The sequence below is a fragment of the Hemicordylus capensis genome, chromosome 6, assembly GCF_027244095.1.
Source record: "Hemicordylus capensis ecotype Gifberg chromosome 6, rHemCap1.1.pri, whole genome shotgun sequence".
Taxonomy (NCBI): domain Eukaryota; kingdom Metazoa; phylum Chordata; class Lepidosauria; order Squamata; family Cordylidae; genus Hemicordylus; species Hemicordylus capensis.
The window spans coordinates 75,655,273-75,674,152 of record NC_069662.1 but is presented as its reverse complement, the minus strand read 5'-3'; the positions used below and the strand labels follow the sequence as shown (position 1 = coordinate 75,674,152).

The 18,880-nt window shown below is 41.4% G+C and overlaps 1 protein-coding gene across 10 annotated transcripts in view; it reads right to left on the bottom strand.

Annotated features, from left to right (window-relative positions):
• COBL (cordon-bleu WH2 repeat protein) overlaps positions 1 to 18,880 on the bottom strand; it is a 227,214-nt gene that overhangs the window by 55,060 nt on the left and 153,274 nt on the right. For 9 of the 10 annotated variants that reach the window (XM_053259321.1, XM_053259322.1, XM_053259323.1 and 6 more), the window contains one exon: positions 10,321 to 10,491. The exons of the other annotated variant lie outside the window; for it this stretch is intronic. In XM_053259321.1, the coding sequence (XP_053115296.1) occupies positions 10,321 to 10,491 (171 nt within the window). The remainder of the gene's footprint in view (positions 1 to 10,320; positions 10,492 to 18,880) is intronic. 10 annotated transcript variants of the gene reach the window in all.

Sequence of the window (18,880 nt, the reverse complement as noted above, 5' to 3'; positions counted from 1 at the left end):
TTTGTGGAATTAGATTTATCGTCACGCAAACAATGATTTTATAGCATTTGATATATAAATATTGAACTATACTTATAGAATCAAAATAAAACAGTTACAGACAGAAAATGTATGAAAAGTAAAAAAGAATGTGAATGAATGCAATTCAAATATGCTTTTCATACAGGTTTCATCTTATGTCTGACAAACCCTTAAGAAGCTTGTTTTCATACTTAAGGGGAAACCAGTGAGAAGCACCTTGAAAAATGCTGAACTACATGCATTAGTCTTTAAGATGCTGCTATTTTTGCAGCAACAGACTAACATATCTTTCCCTCTGAAAGCTTTGCTTAAAGTATGCTCAACTGCCAGTTCACCCAGATGACACAGAATGTGAGTAAAGAAAACATCCAGCATGTTTGGAAGAGTAAGATTATATAAACCAAACAGGAAAAATGGAGAAATTATGCAGAAGACATTGTATTTTCAGTGTGTTGCAGGTAAGAAAAACGTGTTAACATATAAATCAAACAAAACCCTTGCCCCCAAAAGTATACAAACAGTAAATCATGTTGATATAACAGCAACATAAACTGCTATAACTTGCTCTGTATACTGTTCAGTCCTGGAGAAAATATATCTCACAAATGTATATGAGTTATAGCTGAAAACATTCTCTATTTGCAGAATGAAGTTGTGCACATTCAGAAGGAAAAGAAGAGAGGCAAAGATGCTATTCAGAAAAAAGAAGTTTTCTCATAGGGAGGGAAGAAAGGCAACATGTCAGGGTAGCAGAGGCAACAGGTTTCAGAGGTATGGAGGTCATAGGAAGAGACAAGCTGTATCAGACAGGCTTGGTACGTGAAGGGAATGATGCACAACAATAAACTGTTGGGAGAAAAAAGCATATAATGAATTAAGCATTCAGCAAAAAATAATGTTTTAATCAACCCATTCCTTGTTGCTTGCTACTAGCATGAACAAACTCAATTCTATTTTTGTAAACAGAATTACATCCACTTTTTCCAGCCTAGGGATACCTAACTTCTGTATTCTTGGCAGGTATATTATGCTTTAGACCAGGGATAGGCAATCATTGACAATCCACCTATTGTTGAACTACAACTCCCATCATCCTCGACCACAATTTATTGGCTGCTATTGATCACTGGCTTTCAAACTGAGCTCCAAGAGTCCTGGGGGTTCTTTTGGTGTCTGTCGGGTGCTCCCCAAGGGGAATGTCAGAAATGGTAGACAAGTTCTCTGAAAGACTGTTTGTCTCCCATCAACTACCAACCTTCCCCTGCAATATGCAGCCACAGAGAAGCAGGGGTTGTGTTCTAGGGAATGCTTTCATTTAACACAGGGCAGGATGGTCACATTTTAGAATGCCCCCATCTAATGAAAAACTCCTTGCATGATAAACTAGCACTAGTCAAAGATTTAATGTGGCCCTCTTTCTAAGGCCATGAGATGACATCAGTCACAGGTCTGAGGCCCACTCCTGATCTCATCCTAGATGGATTCTTAGCAATCAAGTAATGTCTGAACAACTTCATGTTTCCAAATATTTCAAGGAGGCATATTACATTTTGATTTACAAGTACAAGGACCACTCAGTATTCAATGTAATATTTAGCCTGCATTCCAAATACACTTATCAGGAAAGAAGTCCAATTGAACTCAATAGGGCTTACTTTCAAGTAAATATGTTCACACATGAGGCTCTCAATTTAAGACCTTTGAAAACCATACATGCATGACACTGTTTTAAGATCTCCACAGAGCAAAAGTTCAAACTTAGAATAATCGGATAGAGAAAGACAGATCAGTAATTTACAGGAGAAAAATAAACCCACTGATAATGAGTGCTGGAATTTCACACAGCACATATCAGTGTGCTTAAAGATCCAAATGTTAACAGGATAATTCATTTTATCTATTTATCTATTTATCTATCTATCTTTGTTTTATTTAAAATATTTATACCCCACCCCTCCAGTACATTACTGCTCAGGGCAGCTCACAACACTTATAAAATGGTTACAATATAAAATCATACTAATAAAATTAACCAAATAAAACAAGTTAAAAATCCATGCTAAAACTAGTTTTATAAGCTAAAAACTAATACTTATTAAAAGTAAATACTAAAGAATCTACCAGATATAAGCAACAGGTGAAACATTAAAAAACCTCTTTTAAAAGATGTATTTTTAGGTTTTTTTTAAAAACACTGAGAGAGGGCGCATGGCAAAGCTCTTCAGGTAGGCTGTTCAAAAGCCGAGGGGCCACAACAGAAAAGGCCCTTTCTCTAGTCCCTGCCAAGCCGATCTCTGTTAGTGGTGGAGCCATGAGCTGGGCCTGAGATGATGAGTGGAGGGCCCTGGCAGGTTCATATGGGCAAATGTGATCCGACAGGTACCCCAGCCCTAAGCCATGTAGGGCTTTAAAAGCCAAGACAGCACCTTGAATCTAGCCTGGAAGCAAACTGGTAACCAATGAAACTGCTGCAGGTTGGGTATGATATTTGTTAAGGGACTTGCACCTACGAGCATCCTTGTGGCAGCATTCTGAACCAGATGAAGCTTCCGAACCGCCTTCAAGGGCAGCCCCACGTAGAACGCATTACAGTAATCCAATCTGGATGTCACAAAGCATGAGTGACTGAGGTCAGGTCTGACTTCTCCAAGTAGGGTCACAAATTTAAGAGCAATACTGTAAATCCGCCCCCCCCCCCCCGCTTAATAACAGCCTCAGTCCATGATGCATATAATACATGAGAATATACATATTAGGAAAAGGGGGGATTTTACAAGCAATACTTTTTTCTTTAATCCTCTGCCGTATGCTCCCACCCTCTCCTCTCCACAAATGAATGAGCTCAAATCAGCTCTGATTTGATTCCAGTCAGTGATCTGTCTGCCTCCGCATCTCAATGTACCATGAATATAACTGCAAGCAGTTCCTAATCCTATCAACAAGAAAATGGTTTCCTGCTGCTTGCCAAGGTGAGTTATAGAACTTGTTCTGACTAGCAGTAGCTCTCCTTGTGCAAACCACTCAGGGTAAAGAAAGGAGAGGGAGAAACAAGTCCAACTTTGGTGGTGCATATAACCAATGGGGGGAAATGGTTTCCCTCCATTTTCTTTTAAACGTTAGCAATGCGTAAAATACATGGGAGTGTATTATAATCAGAAACTTGTAATAGGTTAAACAGCAAATCAGCAAGCAAGCATGCTGTTGCCTTATGCTCTGGTTTGTGGAGAAGGATCATACCACCCTCACAGAAGAACTGGAATTGCACTAAAGAGACATTGTCCTACATTTCACACAGGATGAGAACAATCACTCTCTGCATTTTCCAAATAATATTTTTTTGGAAACGTGCATTATTTGCTATGGGATATTCAACATAGTAGAACAGCATTTCTAGAAAGACACATGATTGATGAGAAGGAGTGAGGAAAGTCACTAGATTCAGTAGGCACTGGGATACATTTTGGGGCAAGCAAGGCCTGTACAAAAGGGACGGGTTACACTTAAACCAAGATAGAACCAGACTGCTGGCACTTAAAATCAAAAGGTTGCAGAGCAGCTTTTAAAATGATGCCTGGCGAACAGCTGACAGGAGCTGGGCAGTATCCGGTTCAGCAAATGCCATCCTTCAAAGTACAAGGGTGCAAAGGATTCAGATAAAACAGAAGAGGACAGAGCAGAACCACATAAAGAGTAGATAGAAGGCTGTGCCAGCTGGTCAAAGAGTCAAAAGAAAGATATCAGACACCAGGGAAGAGATTCAGTATATAGGTGCTTATATGCCAATGCCAGAAGCCTCTGAGCCAAGATGGGTGAGTTGGAGTTCTTGGTTGCAAAAACAGAAATAAATATAGTGGGCATAACAGAAACATGGTGGAACAGTGAGAACCAGTGGGACACTGTTATCCCTGGATATAAACTCTACAGGAAGGACAGGGAGGGGCGCCTTGGAGGTGGAGTAGCACTTTTTGTTAAAGAAAGGAATGAATCTAACAAGCTAGAAAACCTAGGTGGACCGGAGTCCTCCACAGAAACCCTGTGGGTGACAATACAAGGCCTGAAAGGAAATGTGCTACTGGGGATGTGCTATCGCCCTCTGGATCAAAACACTGACAGTGACTGGGAGTTGCAGCAGGAAATCAGGGTGGCATCAAGGAGAGGTAGGGCTATAATAATGGGTGACTTCAATTACCCACACATAGACTGGGGAAATTCACAGTCAGGTAATGACAAAGAGGTCAAATTTCTAGATACGCTGAATGACTGTGCCCTGGAACAGTTGGTCTTGGAACCAACCAGAGAGAAGGCGACCTTGGACTTAATCCTGAGTGGCACCCAGGACCTGGTGTGGGATGTCAGTGTCATCGACCCTTTAGGGAACAGTGACCATAGTGTGATCAAATTCAGCATACATGCGGGGAGGAAGTCTAACACAGACATTTTTAATTTCAGAAAAGGAAACTTCTCCAAAATGAGGAGTATGGTAAAAAGAAAGCTGAAAGGGAAAATCAGGAGAGTCATTTCGCTCCAGAGCACATGGAGTTTATTCAAAACCACAAAACTAGAAGCCTAGTTAGATTGTGTACCCAAAAGGAGGAAAGGTACCACTAAGTTCAGGAGGATGCCAGCATGGCTAACGGGTAATGTCAAGGAAGCCATAAAAGGGAAGAAGTCTTTCTTCCAAAATTGGAAGGCCTGTCCAAATGAAGAGAACAGAAAGGAACACAAACTCTGGCAAAAGAAATACAAGGTGATAATAAGAGAGGCGAAAAGAGAGTTTGAGGAACATTTAGCTAAAAGTATCAAGGAGGATAACATAAACTTCTTTAAATAAATCAGAAGCAGGAAACCTGCCAGGGAGGCAGTTGGACCATTAGACAATGAAGGAGTGAAAGGAATCATTAAGGAAGATATGGAGGTTGTAGAGAAGCTAAATGAGTTCTTTGCATCCGTCTTCACGGCAGAGGATACTGAACATACACCTGTTCCTGAACCAGGCTTTTTGGGGATGGAGGCTAAAGAACTGAGTTAGATAGAAGTGACAAGAGATGATGTTGTAAACTGTCTGGAAAAACTGAAAACTAGCAAATTGCCAGGGCCAGATGGCATCCATCCAAGAGTCCTCAAAGAACTCAAATGTGAAATTGCCGACCTCCTTGCTAAAATATATGACTTATCCCTGCAATCAGGCTTTGTACCAGAGGATTGGAAAGTAGCCAATGTACACTGACTTTCAAAAAGGGATCCAGGGGCGATCTGGGAAACTACAGGCCGGTTAGCTTAACGTCCGTTCCAGGGAAATTGATGGAAAGCATCCTCAAGGATAAAATTGTAAAGAACATAGAAGAACTGGCCCTCCTGCGGGAGAACGAAGATGGCTTCTGCAAAGGTAAATCTTGCCTCACCAACCTTTTGGGGTTCTTTGAGGGTGTCAACAAGTGTGTGGATCAAGGTGATCCAGTTGACATAGTATACCTGGACTTCCAAAAAGCTTTCGGCAAAGTTCCTCATCAAAGACTCCTGAGGAAACTTGTCATGGGATAAGGGGACAAGTACATGTGTGGATTGCTAACTGGTTGAAAGACAGGAAACAGAGGGTAGGTATAAATGGAGAGTTTTCACAATGGAGGGAAGTGGGGTTCCCCCAGGGATCTGTACTGGGACCGGTGCTTTTTAATGTATTCATACATGATCTAGAAGTAGGGGTAAGCAGCAAGGTGGCCAGATTTGCAGATGATACCAAACTCTTTCGGGTAGTGAAATCCAAAACGGATTGTGAGGAGCTCCAAAAGGATCTCTCCAAACTAGGGGAGTGGGCGACAAAATGGCAAATGCAGTTCAATGTTGGCAAGTGTAAAGTGATGCACATTGGGATGAAAAACCCCAACTTCAAGGATACACGGATGAGATCTGAGCTGTCGGTGACTGACCAGGAGAGGGATCTTGGGGTTATGGTGGACAGCTCATTGAAAGTGTTGCCTCAATGTGCGGCAGCTGTGGAAAAGGCCAATTCCATGCTAGGGATCATTTAAAACTGCTAATAGGAACCTGCCATATACTGAATCAGATCATTGGTCTATCTAGCTCAGTGTTGTCTTCACAATCTGGCAGTGGCTCCTCCAGGGTTGCAGGCAGGAATCTCTCTCAGCCCTATCTTGGAGATGCCAGGGAGGGAACTTGAAACCTTCTGCTCTTCCCAGAACGGCTTCATCCCCTGAGGTGAATATCTTACGGGCACAAGTCATGCTTGCTACCACAAGACCAGCTCTCCTCTCATACTATAATGCCCATATACAAAACCATGGTGCGGCCACACCTGGAGTACTGCATACAATTCTGGTCACCACATCTAAAAAAGGACATTGTAGAACTGGAAAAGGTGCAGAAGAGGGCAACCAAGATGATCAGGGGCCTTGAGCACCTTTCTTATGAGACAAGGCTACAACACCTGGGGCTATTTAGTTTAGAAAAAAGACAACTGTGGGGAAACATGATAGAGGTCTATAAAATCATGCACAGTGTGGAGAAAGTGGAAAGAGAGAAATTCTTCTCCCTCTGACATAACACTAGATCCAGGGGTCATTCCATGAAATTGATTGCCAGGAAATCTAGGGCCAACAAACGGAAGTCCTTTTTCACACAATGCATAATTCACTTGTGGAATTCTTTGCCACAAGATGTGGCAACAGCCAACAACTTGGATGGCTTTAAGAGGGGTTTGGATAACTTCATGGAAGAGAAGTCTATCAACGGCTACTAGTCAGAAGGCTAAAGGCCACCTCCAGCCTCAAAGGCAGGATGCCTCTGAGTACCAGTTGCAGGGGAGTAACAGCAGGAGAGAGGGCATGCCCTCAACTCCTGCCTGCAAGCTTCCAGTGGCATCTGGTGGCCACTTTGTGAAACAGGATGCTGGACTAGATGGGCCTTGGGCCTGATCCAGCAGGGCTGTTCTTTTGTTCTTAAAGTCAGAAAATACTGACATGGAAATATGGTGGGAAATGGAACTGAAGCTAAATGGACTGTTTGTCATATAATAAAACTGACATATTCAGAACACCAGTGAATTTAAGTCTGTGCCTCATTTCTTTATGATTTATTTTATTAGTTACACAAACTTACAGTCTACCTTGCCTGTCTTCATGATTTATCTGCCATGTAGGCTACTATTATTCCCACTTTACCAAGAAGGAAGTGAGAAACTGCAACCTGCCCAAATATCAGCATGTATATTCCATAGCTGGCCTGGAATCTCAACCAAGGAATCCCAGGACCAAGCTCTACCATCATATTCTGGGTGTCCCTTGCTCTGATGTACGGAGCACAAGTTGCCTTTGTAACTGCAGGTGAAAAATTTGCATTTATACAACCGCAGAAGTGTAACAAAGGGATTACTCCTGCGTTATGCATGGAACATGCAAAACTCTGAAATATTTCAGGGCTCAATACTGTAGAATATAATACTCAACAATGAATTAATGCAGGCCTCAGTACATCCATCAGTGTGGGTAAATGCATATGTTTCAGCTCAAGAGAATAAGACATTTACCAGGGGTTACTGAAGCAGGACCACTATTTGCACTTGCAGAAGGACAAGAAAGGTTGGAGGATGCATGAGAGAATGTTTAAGTGTGCACTCTGCTTCCAGCAGCTTAAAGGGGACCACTGAAAGTGCCTTTCTGAAGGAGTGCCAAAATTCTGGAGAGAGCACTGAACCACCACCACCACCACCACCATCTATTTTGTACAGTCTCTCTCTCTTTCTCCCTTCCTTTCTTCTGATTTACACACGTAATCTGGGCTGTGGATGTTCTTCATGTGCAAGAGGAGTAGATGCACATTTCCACCAACCAATGTAATAACAGACACAAAGGTTCCATGCACAGGACCGAATGTGCAGATGCACATTCCATGGAACTCTACCCTCTCAAAAAAAAGGTGGGTGGTGGTTTTGTGAATTACACCTCAGGCAGTCCTCGTGCTTGAGGTTTTTTATATGCATGCGATGTGCACGTGCACCTGCTCATCCACTGCCTGAAGATTATTCATACACAGGCTACGTAAAATGCATGGACTGGAGCTCTAGTGGGATTAGTACTGAAGAATTTTGTTTTATTTATGGGCAAGACAAGCTTGACTGTGTAGCAGACTAATGCACATTAGATAAAAATTGTATTATGATAAACAGAGCTCTTACATGTCATATAGAGTTCTGTGCAACTCCCCACCACCTGTTTCATCTCCCACCAAATAAAACAGCCACTGGAAGCTATAATCAGGAGTGGGAAGAGGGTGGTTTTGTAGGGGAGGATTTTCCTCCCAGTCACTTTTCCTCTCAAAATCACTCCCTCAAGCTGCATTTCCTCCTCCAGTAAAAAGATACAGGCCCGCATATAACATGTGGGTTGGCCCCCTTAAAAAGATACAAACTGATACTTCCCTTTTTTGGAACACCTGAGGTTAACAGAAGAACTGCCACATTCAAGTGGCAGAGATGTTTAGCTAGAACAACCAGAGTTTAACTAGTTGAACCAGAGATATTTAGCTAGAACAACATGTTCAAGATTGAATGGTCTGATAAAATCTCAGTAGCCTAAATTACTGTTCATCTGATCAGCCGGGTGGATCAGAGAAGCATTGCAAAATGTAGTTTATATGACTGAAAGCTCCTTCATATTAAAAAAAAAATCCTCTCCAAACAGAACACTGGTATATCGGGGAGAAGACTGGGCCAGAAACCTTCCTCCCTGACATACTAGAACAGTTCACATGATGAACAATAGGGTAAGAGACGCCTCGTTCCCTAGATCAGGAGCTGTGTGCACTCCCATGGGCCGATAATCCATCTAAAGTTGGAGACGCTGTCTGTGATTGTGTGCTTAGCAGCAGCTGGGATGGAGGACAACCTCCTACCCAGGAGCTGCAATGTGGACAAAGTCAACCATGCAAACTTCCCACCTGCAGTCTGAGGTGTTATAGCCCAGACACAAGTTAACAACTCATCAGGAACTAGGTAATGGAAGCAACTACAAAATCATTTTTACTTCATTCACTGTGTTTTGTAAATCAGCACTGACTTGCCATTCCCAGCAGAGAGAGGAATCCCTTTATAATACCTTTTAAGGGTCAGGGCAGATACAACAGCTCACACCATTGTTATTTACCCCATTGCTGGCACAACTAAATCCCCATTGCTCATCTTGTTGGCACAACTAAATCTCTATGATCCACCATTTTCACCTATCTCTCCTCTCCTGGAAATGCTAACAAGTTAAACAGAACATCCATCATCATCATTATTATTATTATTTACATTTATATCCTGCTGTTCCTCCAAGGAGCCCAGAGCAGTGTACTACATACTTAGGTTTCTCCTCACAACAACCTTGTGAAGTAGGTTAGGCTGAGAGAGAAGTGACAGGCCCAGAGTCACCCAGCAAGTCTCATGGCTGAATGGGGATTTGAACTTGGATCTCCCCGGTCCTAGTCCGGCACTCTAACCACTACACCAAGCTGGCTCCCTGATATGTCCCTGAGGATTGCACAGCCATCAGAGACATATTTCCACATGTTAAAGAGTGCTCCAGGGTAAGAAGAGATAGATGAAAATCACCTACACACACACACCTGCACAGCCAGACTCTAGATTACTAAATGCTGTGGAGGCACTTTATACACAGCAGCTTCGCAGTTAGTGAGAATGGCAACTTATGAGTTTTTATGTTCCCACTATAAGTTTTTAATGTTTTAAAAATGCGTGTTCCTGCTTTTTTAAAAAAGTCCAAGGTTTCTTTTCACCTGAGTTATTTTTTTTTTACCCTGACTAGCTCAATGTCTCCATTCAATATTGTTTCCTATAAACACTGTTGTATATTCATAATAATTGAGCATTCTGAGAAATAGCCTTTCAGCATTCTGAAAAATACTAGACTGAATGTGAATTGTTTAGCACTACATCTCAGTGGAGTATCTGCATGGGAGGTGGGCTGTATTCATTGAAAGAGAGAAAAATAATCAATTATGAAACAAAAACAAGTAATGAATCTTACCAGTTTTGCATCCAAATGCATGCAGCATCATAGTTTAGTATTCTTTGCAAGAGAATTATCATCAACAGTAAGAAGTCCACATTGTTAATTAGTAAAGTTAATATAATGCAATGAGTATTTCAAAAAGGAGATAGTTTGGAAAGGAAAACACATGTATGACTGGAAACAGAACAGAGGAAAGTCTGGAAAAAGCCCCCCCCCCACTTTTGCTGACACATAAGAGAAATATACAATTATTACAATTATTCAAACCTACGTTTGGGTACCAGCTTGGTTGGGTCTGTAACATCTGCTTCACTGTACAATACAGTTGAGTCCATAGTATCTCTGTCAGGAGGAGGGTATGGTGGGGGTGGGGGAATCACTAACTGGGGTGGACCACGTGTATTGCCTCTAGGAGGCTTTTGTGGCACATGCCGTCCATTACCTACAGGGGAATCAATTGGAATTCACTAGTTACTTTTATCATCAAGTATCTAGTTCTTTAGTTTTCCTTGAATGTAATAATCAGCTTCCCCAACTCCCCTCCCCCCATTCATTTCTGGAAAATTGACTATTCCAAAATGTCCTCATTATTGCCAACAGGTCCCCCCACCTCATATATGTAAAAGAACATGATGAAGAGAGTGGCCAACATCCTCACCAATGTTATGTAAAATGCAACTAAAATTAGCACTTTCACAGTGCTAGCATCTGCACTTCTGAAGCATAGAAGCTCATGTGGGAGGGGCAATTTTTGCCTCCCCCCTCCCCCCAGAAGTGTTCCATGTGACACAGAAGTAGGTCCCCGAGGGGCGCACAGTCCTCAAGGACCTACTTGTGGGTTGTACAGAATGCTCCTGGAGAAAGGGAGGGGATCAGTGAAAATATACCCCCCATCCATGTAGATGCTAGCACTGCACATGTGGGTGTTTTGTGTTTGTGTGTTGTTGCTTTTTGCTGCACATGTGCATAATTAGTGACAATGTTGGGCACCATAAACAATTTACCAGTATCCATATATTTTTCAAGAATCTAAGACAGAAAAGCATGCATACACAATTCCATAAGAAATCACCATGTCATATGTAATTGCTCCCTTGAATTTGTTTTGTTTTGTTTTGAGTTGTCTGGTTAAGGCAGCAGAAATGGTCCACCATAATATCATCTGTTATTGTCCTCCCTTTCCTGGCCTTTGTGTTTGATACAAACATAAGAGATTCCCACACAATCACCTATTCACGTAAATGTTCTTAAAGCCTGCATACTTCCTCAGGCTACTGTGGAATATGCTTGCCAAGGGTGCTTAAGTCAACAAATCACAACTTATATTGCAATGGACATTGTATTTGTTACATTTCCATCCTCAACTTCCTCCAAACTGCTCAGGGTATCTAAATATAACCGTGTGCGGTAGGGTAAACTGGAAGTTAGCGATCGGCCCAACGTCTTCAGTGATTTTCATAACTGAGGGGAGATTTGAACTCAGGTCTCCTCAGTCCAAGTCTGACATTTTATCCACTTTGCCACATTACTAAATGCCTGGATATTAGTTCTCTTTCATCTAATTGGTCCCACACGTATAATAGTACTGACTTACTATCAGGAGATAAGTAACAGTTCCCAGTGCCACCAGTAAATGTACTGAGGTTGTATGGAAAGAGGTGGGAACAATAAAGTTATGACATCCACAGCAACTGAACCCATACCAAACTACTGAAAACTGTCCTCCTTCACTATACCACATTTTTCTGTAACACCACACCACATTCTACCAAGATGATACAATTAAATATGTCAGCAGTGGCTGGCATGATGTGCAGCATTCTGTTGCCAGAACACTCCATGCTAGGGCTGCTATGGACATGCAGGCAACCCTAACACTGTTAAGAACAAGTGGTTGAACAAGCAGCAGTGTCACAGTTATTCCTGTCTGCCATAATGGAAATACCTCTAGTAGAGTTGCTTATGCAATCGCTTGTTCTTGTGATTGTTCTTGTGACTGGTGCTACCGCCACATCCACAGTGGTCCCAGCACAGAGTATTCCCATGACAGGCCTGTCCTATGACAGGCTGCACATCATGTCAGCCAGGATTTTGCACTGACATCTTTAGTTACAGGTATAACAGTATTGTGACATGATCACCAATTTTCTGCTAACTGTCCATTTGTTTAACTGCTATGGATATTATAATTTTACTGTCGCCCCAATTCAGTACATTTACTAGTCACATTGGGAGTTATTTGTTACTTCCTGGTAACTGTTAGAGACAATATAATAGAAGATGAAAATCATAACTTGTTTGAATTGCCATTGCAATTGCATGGCAATTGAATTGCCATTGCATGTTACAGTTTTTTAGTTTAAACTCTTATATGCAATTGTTGTATAGATGCATCTGAGGGAGTAGATTTTTGCTTTATATATAGAATTGTCTGTAATTCTTTCAAATAAAGGTTCGATAAAAAAATGTTCATGGCTTTAAAAAATGCCAATGGTGCAGGGACACGTTACAGAATAATGGACTCCTATTGCAGCTCAAATACTGGGTCATTAAATATGAAGCATTTAGTGGACATAAATGTAGAAATAAAGCCATGAGGTTTCTTCTAAAGTGGGTGGTATTTGTAATGTAAGCAATTAGACATGACAGAATGTTCATTTATGTTATCTATGTGCATGTCTCGGATGCTTTATGAAATAAGAGACCAAAAGCATCAGATGAAATTTTAAGTGCATCATAGAACCTTTAACATGATTCTCTTAATGTACTGGTTAATTATTTCTGATATGCATGACCTGTTCCATAAGTTTTAGAAATTAATCAAAAAGACAGTTTGCTAAGGGTATGATCAAGCATTACTCCAACTGATCTCAACTGCACAAAGCTTGTTCAATATCTGAAGGAAAATGCACCTTTTGCCCCTAATTTGATTTACATGTTATGATTTCCAGACATGGAATAACTTCCCATTACAGTCACACATATCACTTCATTGTGAGTGATTCATGTGGCTGGATACATGTGCAAGTGTTGTCTAGTGCATAAAAGCAGAACATAAAAACATAAAAACAGTCCTGTTGGAGAGAACCTAAGGTTCTTTTATCTAGCATTCTGTTTCCAACAGTGATATGTCAGGTGTTTCTTGGAAATTCACAAGGAGGATATGAAGACCACAGCTCTTGCTCAAGGGACACAAATAGCAGAAACACATCATCTGTTTGCTGTATAAATCTGTGTGATTACTCCCTGATGATCATGGGATTTCAGCAAACAAATCATTTGTTAATTTTTTAGTTTTCTATGCCTTTTTTTTTTACCAAACACCACAAAACCAATAACTATTATAAGTGAGTTCAATTATCCCTACAATAATAAAACTTTTACAAAATAGCCATATTCGCCTAAATAAATAACGTTTATGCAACATTTGCACATATAGCCTACCACTGTGGATCACAGCAGTCATCCCATGGGAGGAATCCTAATTCATGAATCAATCCTCCGTCTGTGAGAGAATGTAGAGCATACTAGTGATACAACTCTCCACCCTCCTTTGTTATAATGCATGTCTTTTCTCATACTGTAATATTAATAGAAATTAACCTGAAAGATTCTGGCTGATACCCAGGCTAACGCTGCACTAGTGCAATGAACAAAGATCTGCATGCACAAAGAAGCTGTGTAGCTAAGCCAGTGCTCCACGTTGCACAATCTCTTGCACTTTCTGTCGGAGTGTGCAAGCATTGCACTTATGCAATAAGGATAGCAGATAGCTTTGCATCATTCCTGCAATATATATATATATGGATTGAGGAAGTTGTCTTCTCACATTAGCAGGAACCCCATAGATAGCGCAAGCACATGCTGATGCATCAGTGCAACACTAATCTGGAATGCAAGCTCCTGAATTAGTGGAACTAGCCAGCAGAACATCCTTTCACTAGTACAAAGTTTCCACTAGTATAGTATTAGACTGAATGTCAGCCACTGAATAATTTGATAACTTTAATTGACCACAACCTATCAGCATCGAATAAAGGTGTATATATTTAATTACGTGTATATATAACTACATATACATAATTATAATCAGTGATAAAGAACAGAGCTTTGGAAAAAGCAGAGTTACAGGTGGCCCTTGTTATTCACAGGGATTCCATTACCACCAATAATGAAACTGAAAATAAAGAGACTTCAACCCTATAGGGTTTGGGGGGTTAGGTTCCTTGAGCTTAAAAGGCCACTTAAAAAGCAGGAAGGGAGCATAAAATAAGGGTAGAAAAGTATAGTACCTTGTTCTCCAGGGCTCCAGAAATAATTAATTTCATTATTTCTTGTTTACACAGTCAGACAGGTGTTATTGACTGGTTTGTTTTATCCAGACATCATCATCATCATCATCATCATTATCTCTTGTTTACACAGTCAGACAGGTGTTATTGACTAGTTTGTTTTATCCAGACATCGAGTCCTTCCCAAGGACCTGGGATGCCAGAATTTTATTGTCAATGTTGTTGCTGTTGTTATAGATATCGTCGCAGAATATAGGCTGTTCCCAGTAAAGCTGCTTTTTGTAATTCGCTGATGGTGATTTCTGTGGCCCCTATGGTGTTGAGGTGCTCTTCAAGGTCTTTTGGAACTGCACCCAGGGCACCAATTACCACTGGGATTATTTGGGTCTTTTTCTGCCACAGCCTTTCAATTTCAATTTGTAGATCTTTGTATTTGGTGATTTTTTCTATTTCTTTTTCTTCGATTCTGCTATCCCCTGGTATTGCTATGTCGATTATTTTCACTTGTTTTTCTTTCTTCTCAACTACAGTTATATCTGGTGTATTGTGTGGCAGATGTTTGTCTGTTTGTAGTCGGAAGTCCCATCATATTTTTACATCTTCATTTTCTTCAACTTTTTCAATTTTATGATCCCACCAACTTTGGCTACAGGTAGCTTGTCTTTTTTGCAGATGTTCCAGTGTATCATCCCTGCTACTTTGTCATGCCTTTGTTTGTAGTCAGTCTGTGCGATCTTTTTACAACAGCTGATTAGGTGGTCCACGGTTTCATCTGCTTCTTTACAAAGGCGGCACTTGCTGTTTGTTGTTGATTTTTTGACTTTTGCTCTTATTGCATTTGTTCTTAGTGCCTGTTCTTGTGCAGCCAGTATTAAACCCTCTGTTTCTTTCTTCGTTGCCATTCTTAAGCCATTGCCAGGTCTTGGTGATGTCTGATTTTCTACTTATATTGTGCAAATATTGACCATGCAGTGGCTTGTTTTTCCATTTTTCTGCTCGGTTCTTGACTTGTTATTTCTTGTAGGCCTGCTTTCTTTCATGGTGTTGAATAGTTTCTCGTTATTGACCATTTGAAGTGCTGAATAGTTTCTCGTTAATGACCATTGTAAGTACATCTTCTTCACTGTCCTTGATATATTCTTCAAGGCCTCTTTACTCCTCCTCTACTGTTTGATGGACTTGCAGCATTCCTCTTCCACCTGAGCTGCAAGGGAGGTATAGCCTATCAACATCACTGCGGGGGTGGAGAGCATGATTGATGGCCATGATTTTCATGGTCTTATGATCTAGCGTCTCTAGCTCAACCTGGGTCCAGCCTATTATTCCTGCAGTGTATCTGATAACAGGTATAACCCAGGTGTTTATGGCTTATATGGTGTTCCCGCCATTGAGTTTGGACTTGAGGATTTTTCTAACTCTCCGGATGTATTTGCTTCCAATTTTTCTTTTAACTTCAGTGTGTGCAATGTTATCAGCCTGGAGAATGCCCAAGTATTTGTAATGTTCTTTCTCTTCCAGGTTCTTGATCTTGCTTCCATTGGGCAGTTCTATTCCTTCTGTTTTTCTTATTTTCCCTCTGTTCATTATTAATGCAGCACACTTGTCTAGTCCAAACTCCATTGCTATATCGCTACTGAATATACGGACAGTGTTTAGCAGTGATTCGATTTCTGACTCGGAGTTTCCATACAACTTCAGATCATCCATGTACAGCAGATGGTTTATTTTACTTGATGTTTTAGATGTTTGGTATCCGAGGCCTGTTTTGTTTAGTATTTGTGAAAGTGGGGGTCATGGCGATTACAAACAACAGAGGGGATAGTGAGTCCCCTTGGAAAATGCCTCTTCTAATGCTAACCTGTCCAAGTGTCTCACCATTGATTGCTAACTGTGTACTCCACATGCTCATTGCTTTTTTTATAAATATCTGAATGTTTTTGCTGACACCAGTTGTTTCTAAACATTTTAGTATCCATGTGTGAGGCAATGAATCAAAGGCTTTCTTGTAGTCAATCCATGCAACACTTAGATTTGTTTTTCTTCTCTTGCAGTTTCCTAAAATCATTTTGTCAATATTATTATTATTATTTATTTCTTGTTTACACAGTCAGACAGGTGTTATCGACTGGTTGGTTTTATCCAGACATCGAGTCCTTCCCAAGGACCTGGGATGCCAAAATTTTATCATCAATACTGTTGGTTATTATAGATATCGTCGCAGAATATAGGCTGTTCCCAGTAAAGCTGCTTTTTGTAATTCGCTGATGGTGATTTCTGTGGCCCCTATGGTGTTGAGGTGCTCTTCAAGGTCTTTTGGAACTGCACCCAGGGCACCAATTACCACTGGGATTATTTGGGTCTTTTTCTGCCACAGCCTTTCAATTTCAATTTGTAGATCTTTGTATTTGGTGATTTTTTCTATTTCTTTTTCTTCTATTCTGCTATCCCCTGGTATTGCTATGTCGATTATTTTCACTTGTTTTTCTTTCTTCTCAACTACAGTTATATCTGGTGTATTGTGTGGCAGATGTTTGTCTGTTTGTAGTCGGAAGTCCCATCATATTTTTACATCTTCATTTTCTTCAACTTCTTCAATTTTATGGTCCCACCAATTTTTGGCTACAGGTAGCTTGTATTTTTTGCAGATGTTCCAGTGTATCATCCCTGCTACCTTGTCATGCCTTTGTTTGTAGTCAGTCTGTGTGATCTTTTTACAACAGCTGATTAGGTGGTCCATGGTTTCATCTGCTTCTTTACAAAGGCGGCACTTGCTGTTTGTTGTGGATTTTTCTACTTTTGCTCTTATTGCATTTGTTCTTAGTGCCTGTTCTTGTGCAGCCAGTATTAAACCCTCTGTTTCTTTCTTCAAGCAACCATTCTTAAGCCATTATTATTAATTATTATTATTATTATTATTATTATTTCGATTTCTACACCGCCCTTCCAAAAATAGCTCAGGGTGGTTTACAAAGAGAAACAACAAATAAATAAGATGGCTCCCTGTCCCCAAAGGGCTCACATTCTAAAACAAAACATAAGATAGTCACCAGCAACAGTCACTGGAAGTACTGTGCTGGGGGTAGATAGGGCCAGAAATGCTGCCCAAATCCTCTTATTTTTCATTCTGTTTATTTGTGGGGAGTTTTGTGTGGTTTTTTTTGCATTCAAAATGATGGCCGGAAATGACATCAGTAGTCATTTCCAGCCACTCAAGAACTGCAGATAGGAGAAAATCTATAATTAATTCCTGTAGACAGACCTGAGGGATGTGTGGGGATGTGGCAAGCCACGTCCCCTTGAAGCCGTGACCAATGGCGGGCCCAGAGGGGAAGACCGCCAGCTGGAAGGAGGAGGCGGGAGGCAGCGATGGTGAGAAAAAATGGCAGCGGAGATGAGGTGGGCGGAGGTGGGAGGCGGTGAGGAGAAACATGGCAGTGGAGGATGGCAGCCCCACAAGGGAGCCCGGTGCCAGTGGCAGCACGCCCTGGCAGAGGAGGCATGCGGGCGAAAATGGCGGGGAGGGAGCCTGGCGGGGAGAGAAAGTGCTGCTGGGGGGGCAGGGAGGGAAAGCTGCTGGTGGCGGGAGGAGGACAGAGACCTCCGGTACGATGGGGAATGGCCTGGGGAAGGATGGGGAACGGACTGGGGTGGAAGGAAAGCAGGGGGAAGCGGTAGGGAGAGAAAGCGGCGGAGCCCGGCTGGGCAGAGACAAACTAGCTGCGCAGATGCTATGCGCCGGGTCTGCTAGTTGCCTATATTTCATGCTGCAGATAAAGAAATTGGGTCTCCAAGATCCATCCTCAGATATTCATGAAACCATGGATAATGAGGGCCACCTGTAAGCCAATGTTAAGCTCTGCAGACCCCACTGACTTCGATGGGAAGGTTAAATTGAATTGAAGTTAAAATGCTTAACTTTGATTAAATCCCATCCCATGTTTTTTGCTGTCAATGTCAACATTCTTAAGTTACTGGGCAGCAGCATCCAGGGACTTAAGTTAGTTATGGCTAACTTGTTTTGTTGATTTCAATGGTGCTTAGTCATGATGAATCAGTCTACATGCTAACTGGGCAAGGAGGCACCTTTTACCGTGGTGATTCTCTTCATTTAGCAGGGGGAGAGTAACTGGCCCTATCCACCCCCAGCACAGCACCTCCAGTGACTGTTGCTGGTGTCTGTCTTATGTTTCTTTTTTAGATTGTGAGCCCTTTGGGGACAGAGATCCCTCTTATTTATTTATTATTTCTCTGTGTAAACCACCCTGAGCCATTTTGGAAGGGTGGTATAGAATTATTATTATTATTATTATTATTATTATTATTAATGCTCGCTCTAAGTGAAAGTTGGCTTTTACACTGTACTTTGGGCAGGTTAAGATGTTGCACAAAACCTTGGTTGCAGTCTAACTTCATGCACCTCCTTCATGCTACGGAAGCACATGCTCCCTCCTCCCATCCCCACACTAGTGCCTACTTCCTTTCTAGGTTAGGATATGCTTAGATTGGTGGGTTCAGAAATCACGATCAATCTCGGCTTAT